Below are 9,983 nucleotides of genomic sequence, written 5' to 3' on the forward strand. Positions count from 1 at the left end.
CACTTTCTTCTCTTTTATTGTAGGCATTTAAGGCTATAATTTTCCCTCTTAGTACTGCCTTTACTGCATCTCATAAGTTTTGATATGTTTTGTTCTCATTTTCATTTGTCTTGAAATGTTTACTTATTTCTTTTAATTTCTTCCTTGACCCATTGGTTGTTTAAGATTGTGTTGTTTACCCTACTCATATATTTGTGAGTTTTCCAGCCTTCTGCCTGTTATTAATTTCCAACTTCATTCCACTATTAAGTGAGAAAATGTTTTGTATAATTTCAATATTTTAAAATTTATTTTGTGACCCAACATGTGGTCTATCTTGGAGAATGATCCATGAACATTAGATAAAAATGTATATCCTGCTGCTGTAGGGTGCAATGTTCTGTAAATGTTCAGTCTAGTTCTTTTATACTACTCAAAGTCTCCTGTTTCCTTATTTATCCTCTTTCTAGATATTCTGGTTATTAATGAGAGTGGTGTATTCAGGTCTACAACTATTATTTTAGAGGTGTCTACTTCTCTCATCAGTGTTGTCAGTGTTTTCCTCATGTATTTTGGGTCACTCTAACTTGGGACATAAATATTTATGATTGTTATATCTTCTTGATTAATTTTACCTTTTATTAATACATGGTATCCTTCTTTGTCTCAGTCATTTCTTTTTTTTTTTTTTTTACATTTGAAGTTCAAATTGTCTGATATTAATATAGCTGCCCTCCATTTTTCTGATTGTTGTTTCCATTCAATATGTTTCTCCAGCCTTTTACTTTCAATCTATTTTTGTCCTTGGGTCTAAAGTGAGTCTCTTACAGACAGCATAGAAATTGGTCCTGTTTTTAAATCCATTCTGCCAGTTTACATCTTTTGAGTGGGGAGATTAATCCATTAACATTTAATTTTATTACTGCAAAGTCAATACTTTCCTCTAATAATTTGTCTTTCAGATCTTATATGTCATATCTTTTCTTCCTCTCTCTTTTTTTACCCTTACTGATAATCTTCATTTCTACACTCTTCTCCAAACCTCTCTGTCCAGTCTTTTCCTATCCACTTGTACTGTTTCCTTCAATATTTCTTATAGAGCACATTTGCTATTCATGAAGTCTCTCAGAATCTGTTTATCTGTACATATTTTAAACTCTCCCTCATTTTTTTTTAAATTCAGTTTTATTGAGATATATTCACATACCATATAGTCATTCATGGTGTAAAATCAACTGTTCACAGTACCATCTTATAGTTGTGCATTCATCACCCCAATCTATTTTTGAATATTTTCCTTATACCAGAATCAGAATCAGAATAAAAAGTAAAAATAAAAAAAGAACACCCAAATCACCACCATCCCAATCCCACCCTATTTTTCATTTAGGTTTTGTCCCCATTTTTCTACTCATCCATCCATACATTGGAAAAGGGGAGTGTGATCCATAGGGTTTTCATAATCACACTGTCACCCCTTGTAAGCTACATTGTTATACAATCATCTTCAAGAGTCAAGGCTACTGGGTTGGAGTTTGGTAGTTTCAGGTATTTACTTCCAGCTATTCCAATATATTAAAACCTAAAAGCTGTTATCTATATAGTGCATAAGAATGTCCACCAGAGTGACCTCTCAACTCCATTTGAAATCTCCAAGCCACTGAAGCTTTATTTTGATTCATTTTGCATCCCCCTTTTGGTCAAGAAGATGTTCTCAATCCCATGATGCCTGTTCCAGATTCATCCTTGGGAGTCGTATCTTGCATTACCGGGGAGATTTACACCCCTGTCTCCCTCATTTTTGAAGAACAGTTGTGCTGGATATAGAATTCCTGGTTGGCAGTTTTTCTTTCAGTACCTGAAATATATCACATGACTGTCTTCTCACCTCCATGGTTTCTGTTGAGAAATCCAATTATAATCCATCAAGTTTCACTTGTATGTGATGGATCACTTTTCTCTTGCTGATTTCAGTATTCTCTGTCTTGGACATTTGACAATCTGATTTGTAAGTGTTCTGGAGTTGGTCTATTCAGATCTATTCTTTTTGGGCATGCTGCACTTCTTAGACCTGTAATTTTCTGTCTTTCTTTAGAGTTGGGAAATTTTCATTGATTATTTCCTCTATTATTCATCCTTCCCTGTTTACAATCTCTTCTCCTGGGATTCCCATAACTTGTATATTTGTGCACCTCATGTTTTCATTCAATTCCCTGAGGCCCTGTTTATATTTTTCCATTCTTTTCCCCATCTGTTCTTTTGTGTTTAGTATTTCAGATTGTCTGCCATCTAGTTGACTAATACTTTCTTCTGCCTCTTCAAATCTGTTGTTGTATGTCTCCATTTTGATTTTCATCTCTTCTATTATGCTTTTCATTCCCATAATTTCTGCTATTTTTTTCACAAGCTTTTGGGTTCTTATATATGGTCACCCAATGTCTTCTTTATATCCTTCATCTATTTTGCCATATTTTCCTTCAATTCATTGATTTGATTTAGATTTGTTTGAACATCTTTAATTAGTTGTTTCAAATCCTATGTTACATTTGCAGTGTTAGTTTCTTCCTTTGACTGAGCCTTATCTTTGTGCATCATAGTAGACTCATGATTTTATTACTGGTGTCTATGCATCTGATTTCCTTGATTAGTTTATTATGCAGGTCATTTTCTGTCTTTTATGTAGGGTTTTCTTGCCAGTTGACTTTGTTCTCTATATGTTTTTTGACACTCAGCTTGACTTATCCTAGAATTCTAGCATAGCTTCTTTTTAACTTATAATTTTTCATCTCTTGTTTTCCTGGTTCTTGCCCTTCATATATGGGAGATTATTTTGTGGAGAGTCTCCCCAGATAAGATTGACCCCAATCAGATTTTCCCTGACAAAATAGTTCCATGACTCAGAAGTGTAATTAATATCAAGTTTCCCTGGGTATGATACCCAGCAGAGTAGCATTCTTTCTTGTGAAGAATTTTGACTCTGTGTTTCTCCTATACTGCCCAGCAGGTGGTGCTTTTCAGCCCACAGCTCCCCACCAACATAAAGCAGTATGATGCCTTTAATTCTGAGCAGATCATGTCCCTGCCAAAGGCATGTTTTAGACAGTGGTTGAGGCAGAAGGTAGGCTTAAACTGTTTCTGTTTTCCAGCCCCTAGGGTCTGAATTCTCTGAATGAAAGCTGCCACTTATCTGGGCCCTACTGTCTTTCTTTCTTTCTTTTTTTTTTTTTTTTGTTTGAAGAAAATATATCTTTCATGGAATTATCTCCTTCACCTGATTAGTTACTTTGTCTCTCAAACATACCTTAACTCTGCTATTGCCTGAGACATTGCTGACAATTGAGAAAGACTGCTGCTTTCTTTAATGGGATGCTTTAAGTAAAAAAAAAAAAAAAAAACAAAACAAAAAAACATTTCCCAGATCCCCAGGTTTGCCAATTAAGAGCTGGAGTTAGTACCTGGCTCCATATACCCCTTTTCTTGAGACACATCCCTTTTCCAGTATTCTGCATTCAGCCAACTCCAAAAGCCTCTTTTATATCAGTACCACGTTTTGGGTCCCTTTTGTGCTTTCTCTGGGTTTATCTGAGGTTCTTTTACTCATGGAGAAGTTACTCCAAAACAACTAACTGTACTAGTGAGAGGAGTGCCAGCCTTAACAATGGATACTTTACTTAACAGTTCTGCACTGTGATCTTGGCCTTTTCACCTGTTCAGACTCATATGTGGTGTGTCTGTGGTCATGGAAGTCTCCCAAACTAGATTTTCAAAGTACTTTCATTTGAAAGAAATAGTTTAGGAGACATTTAGTAAAATCAAAATGTCCAAGAAAACTTGATGTTACACAGTGGGAGGAAAGAATTAACTACCTTTGTTTACAATTGCTTTGAAATATCTAGGATATATTATGACTATAAACATAAGGTTATCTCAGGTCTTGAAGACCTATAGTAGCCTAACACTGTCTAAATATGCCCTGTCAATGGATAATAATGGACAGATATAGAATTGAGAAAAAAAGTGAGAAGATAGGGAGAGGGTGATCAGGGCAGGAAATCATATTGACCTTGGTCACTCACACTTTACTTTGGCTTCCAATCTTTCCTTTAAGCATCCCAAGACTTCTAAACTTCTTTCTGACTGGTGATTTCTGATTGTATTGAGGCTTAAATAATGTGCATGTGTAATTTGAGTGTTCATAAGCTAGGTTAAGCTATTCCTGATATAAAATTTACTATGACAGACTTCAAGTTTCTAAACAAAATAATATATTAATGGAAAGAACTTCTTAAAATACACACTTATGTCCCAATATATTTGTTAAATTTCCTGTTCTTACATCTATGCTGAAAAAAAAATCATTTGATCAAATCAGCTTTCATTGACTTGACATATTTTTGCCAACATCAGGCATTAGGTTACTGGCTTGGGAATGAATTATAGAAAGGGCTACTCACAAGAAGATAACTAATCTTAGCTCAAGAGGTTTTGAGTTTGGGCTTAATACATAATTTCATCATATTTTTCAACCAATTAAATTCTGTGGCACCTTTAAAACACAAACAAAACAAATTATAATAAGGGATTCATGTTTTGTTGCAAAGTATTCTTTCTGATGATATGGGTCTTTTCCTTACCCACCTTATAACTCCAAATGTCTGCCATCCCATATACCCAGAGACATGCATCATATACATATTTTCACACACATGCACAAAAACACAAATGTGCATGAAACACCACATTTTCTTATTAAATAAATGAAGAAATCTTTGGAAAAATGACATATAAAACTAAGTCAAAGAGAATTATGAATATATTATTAAGAGATTATTTGCTATGAAAGGAACAGAATGATTTCCATTATATTCCAGAGATTTCTGTGGCTCCAAGGGAAAATAAGTCATAAGTTTGACCTCAGGATGTGAAACATTCATAAAGTTTTTCCTGGTCCTAAAGATAAATATTGCTACCTGTATGTTATTTCCTAGGTCTTGCCTTGGCTGTTGGATAAGAGTAACTTAAAAAGGGAAGCTCACCATGAAAACAATTTAACCATTCTATTGAGAAAACAAAAGTGCCTCAACAGGGGGTAGTGTCTGGAGAAATGGGAACAAAAGCACAGAGCTGGAAATGCATTACGTGATTTATAAGATGTGAGGTAAGTGTTATATGAAAGAGTATTAATGCTTTGATGCAGAAAATAAATAACTTAAAGGATAATAGAAAGGGGAAGATAATTTGTTGGATTTCCTTTCCTCCCTGAGAGGCACTTGGGGAAATATGCTAAAGTTTCTGACTTTTCAGATGTCACTTATTTTGTTTTTCATACATGATTGTGAAAGACATAAAGGGATATTCCATATATGTGAGAAGGGTGTATGCAGTCACATAAAAAAGAGGAGATAGTATCATTTATTAAATACAGTGAGATTTTATTTAAATCTTATTGTGAATGAGGCCCATTTTTTGAGTTAAAATAATATACAAATAAAAACAAAGACATAGCATAGCATATTACATACTGGCACAGTCAAATTAGGAAAACACACTTCATAAAACAGAAATGCCTGTTATATGAAATAGAATGAAATTACACATGATTAGAATATAAACATAGGGAGAAATGAAAGTATAGTCATACCTAGTTTTATTGCACTTATCATATTTTAAAAAATGAAGATAGATGGTAATTCTGCATTGAGCAAGTCTGTTAGTGCAATGTTTCCAACAGCATGCACCCACTTCTTGTCTCTGTGCTACATTTTGGTAATCATTGCAATTTTTCAAATGTTTTCATTTGTATTACATCTGTTATGCTGATCTTTGATCAATGATCTTTGATATTACCTTGTGACTGTTTTGGAGCACCATGAATTTCAACTGCATAAGATTGTGAGGTTATCTGATAATTGTCCTATGTGTTCTGACTGGCACACTGACTCCCATTCTCATCTCTATCCCTCTCTTCAGGACTCATTCCCTGAGAGGCAACAATATTGAAATTAAGTCAACTAATAACCCTAAAATGTTCTCTAAGTATTAAAGAGAAAGGATGAGTTTCATGTTTCTCAACTTAAATCAAAAGCTAGAAATGATTAAGTTTAGTGAGGAAGGCATGTCAAATGCCAAGATCAGCCAAATGCCAGTTCTCTTAGGTTAAACAGTTAGCCAATTTGTGAATGCAAATAACAAGGTCTTGAAGAAAATAAAAGTGCTAGCCCAGTGAACACATGAATGATAAGAAAGCCAAACACTCTTATTTCTGATATGGAGAAAGTTTTCATGGTCTGGATAGAAGATCAAAGCAGCCACAACATTCCCTTAAGCCAAAGCCTAATCCAGATCAGAGGCCTAACTCTCTTCAATTCTATGGAGGCTGAGAGAGGTGAGAAAGCTGCAGAAAAGAATATTTGAACTAACAGAAGTTGGCTCATGAGGTTAAGGAAAGAAGCTGTGTCTCTTCAACAAAATTGCAATGAGCAGCAGCAAGTTATTATGCAGAAGCTGCACCAAGTTAACCAGAAGACCAAGATAAGATAATTGATGGAAGTTGCTATATTAAACAATGGATTTCCAATGTATGCAAAACAGCCTTATATTGAAAGAAGATGCCATTGAGGACTTTCATAGCTAGTGAGGGAATTCAATGCCTGCCTCCAAAGCTTCAAAGACAGGTTGACCCTCTTGAGCAGCTGGTAACTTTAAGATGAAGCCAATGCTCATTAACCACACTGAAAATCCTTGGGCCCTTAAGAATTATGCTAAATCTACTCTGTGCTCTATCAATGATAGAAAAAAGCCTGGCTGACAGCACATCTGTTTATGACATGGTTTATTGAATATTTTAATACAACTGTTAGGACTTACTACAAAGAAAAGAAGGCTCCCTTTAAAATGTTACTACTCATTGACAATGCTTCAGGTCATCCAACAGCTCTGATGGAGATGTACAATGAGATTAATGTTGTTTTCATGTCTGCTACTACAACATCCTTTCTGCAACACATGGACCAAGGATTAACTTCAACTTGCAAGTCTTATTACTTAAGAAATACATTTCTTATCACTGTAGCTGCCAAGGATAGAGATACCTCTGATAAATCTGGGCAAAGTAAATTAAAAACCTTCTGGAAAGCATTAACCATTCTAGATGCCATTAGGAACATTCATGATTCATGGGAAGAGGTCAAAGTATTAACATTGACAGGCACTTGGAAAACATTGATTCCATTCCATATGGATGGCTTTGAGGGATTCATGACATAGCAGAGGTAATAACTTCAGATGAGGTGGAAATAGCAAGAGTACTAGATTTAAAAGTGGTACCTGAAGATGCGAATGAGTTGCTGCAATCATGTGATAAATCATTAAAGGATGAGGAGTTGCATCTTCTGGATGAGTGAAGAAAGTAGTTTCTTGAGATGGAACCTACTCCTGGTGAATATGCTGTGAACATTGATCACATTACAACAAAAGATTTAGATTACATCAACTTATTTGATAAAGCAGCTGCAGGGTTTAAGAAGACTGACTTCAATTTTGAGAGAAATTCTAAAATGGGTAAAATGCTATGAAAGAGCATCACATGCTACAGAGAAATCTTTTGAAGAAAAAAGAGTCAATTGATGAAACTGACTTCAATGTCTTATTTTAAGAAATTGGCACAGACACTCAATCCTCAGAAATCACTACCCTGATCATTAAGCAGCCATCAACCTTGAAGCAAGATCCAAAAAAAGCAAAAACATTAGGATTTGCTGAAGTATTTTCAATTAAAATGTAAGTACAATTTTTAGACCCAATGCTATTGCATAGAAAATAAAATTCAGTAGACTCTAAACATAACTTTTCTATGCAGAATAATGTGTGGCACAATTTATTGTGATTGGTGCTTTATTGCAGTGGTTTGGAACAAAATCCACAATGTTTATGAGGTATGCCTGTAATTCTAGACTGTTGATAAGTGTGCAAAATTCTCCTGGATCACATAATAGAAGTAGTGTGAATTATATGTAATTCATGACCCCCAAATATATGGGAAGAGACATACTAAGTAAAGAGACAGCAGGAAAAAAAAACAAATGTAGAGGTGAGAGATCAGACAGTTTGTTTGGAGAACATAGAGGGCTACAATATAGCCAGTTTAAATCATCTAAGCAAAGGAAACAAAAAAAGTAGGGGAATAAAAAAGATGAAATAAATCTATTACATCATACACCATGCTGAAACTTCATGTGTGTTAGTCAACATAAGCTTACAACCTCTTTATGAAACATGATATCATACCAAAGATATTTCAAAACTGAGGGTAATAAAAATAGAGAAAATTGCCAAGACCCATAGACAAAATTGACTAGGTCAATGCTTGATGCAGTTATATGGGACCTGAAAACCTACTGTTGTAGTGCATTACTGTAAGTTTCTCCAGTGCAGTCATTTCTAAGGTCAGCAAACTGGACATGAGCCAAATTGAGAATATTTCTGATTAATAAGAGAGAAGGTTGGATTTTATTCCTAGGAAAATATTAGTGTTATATATTTTTGAAGAAGAGAGTGACAAGATTAATGATGAATTTTAGAGAACTATTTCTTACATTCCTCATCTACAAGAGGACACAATTGGGTCAATTTGGACCCACTAAAGAGTATGTTGCTATATGAATAATAATTTGTATTTTTGGCTTTTATAATGTCAGAAGTCATTTAGTCCAATTCCCAAAGAAAGCTTAATTTCATTCTACACTGACCTTAATAATAACTATACTATGGGCACAGGATGGGAATCACAATGACTAACACCATATTAACTTTAATTCTCAATGTGCCACTTGAGACCATACCTTTTGCAAGGCAATTTTCATCTCCAAATTTCTCAGTGTATAGATGAAAGGATTCAGCATGGGGACAATAACAGTATAAAATACAGAGATTTCCTTGTCCTTGATCTCACTCTCAGCAGGTATAACATAGATATAGAGAGCAGGCACAAAAAACAAAACTACAACCATTATGTGAGAGCTACAAGTTGAGAGAGCTTTGTGTCGTGCTGCAGTGGTGTGTGTCCTGAGATTGTACAGTATGAGTATGTAAGAAGTCAACAGTACAGGAAAAATTAAAGCCCCTGACACTCCTGAATGGACAATAATGAAGATACTAGCAACATGAATATCTCTGCAGACTAGTTTCAAAAGAGGCTTCACATCACACATATAGTGATTGATCAGATTAGGGCCACAGAAAGGTAAATCTAGGACCATGAGCAGTACAGCAATAGAATGCCAAAAACCCACACCCCAGGCTGTGACAATCAGCATGTTACACCTCTGCCTGTTCATGATGAGCATGTAGTGCAGGGGCTTGACAATGGCAACATAGCGGTCAAAAGCCATAGACACCAAGATGAATATTTCTACACTTGCCAGCAAATGGAAGGTGAAGAGTTGGGTTATACAGTTGTTATAGGAAATGACTTTTCTCTCTGAAGCTAAGTCTCTAATTAGTCGGGGAACTACAACAGAGGTGAAGGAGAGATCCATGAGGGAGAGGTGGCAGAGAAAATAGTACATTGGTTGTTCAATTAGATGGCTGCAGGTGATTGTGAGTAAGATGATGAAGTTCCCCATTAAGACTGTCAAGTAACAGAGCAGGAACAAGAAACAGAACAGTAGCTCTATTTGCTTCTTCTCCCACAGCCCCAAGAAGACAAATTCAGTAACATTGTTCTGATCTTCCATGAGGTTAATGTGAGTCCAGAGTACACGCTAGAAACTTAATTTATATGAAATAATACAGAACATTTCATTAAATATTAAACAGCTTTATTAACCTTAGTTTGATCTAAAAATTGAAAAATCATGCAGGTCATAGTGGATTTAATACATGACATAATCTTTAAAAATCTTTTAAGATTAGGGCATTTTTATTACGTCTAATGATATTTAAGGACAGTATATTTTAATTCTAGCATTTTATCTTTATTTTACATGTATTAATTCCCATAACCA

The 9,983-nt window shown here is 35.0% G+C and overlaps 1 protein-coding gene across 1 annotated transcript; it reads right to left on the reverse strand.

Annotated features, from left to right (window-relative positions):
* Window positions 1-8,795: 8,795 nt before the first annotated feature.
* LOC119538859 (olfactory receptor 4P4-like) lies at window positions 8,796-9,713 on the reverse strand. The gene has a single exon (XM_037842045.1). It carries the CDS (start codon window positions 9,711-9,713, stop codon window positions 8,796-8,798), a length of 918 nt encoding a protein of 305 aa, XP_037697973.1.
* Window positions 9,714-9,983: the final 270 nt, after the last annotated feature.

Source organism: Choloepus didactylus, chromosome 6 (genome assembly GCF_015220235.1).
Source record: "Choloepus didactylus isolate mChoDid1 chromosome 6, mChoDid1.pri, whole genome shotgun sequence".
NCBI lineage: Eukaryota > Metazoa > Chordata > Mammalia > Pilosa > Megalonychidae > Choloepus > Choloepus didactylus.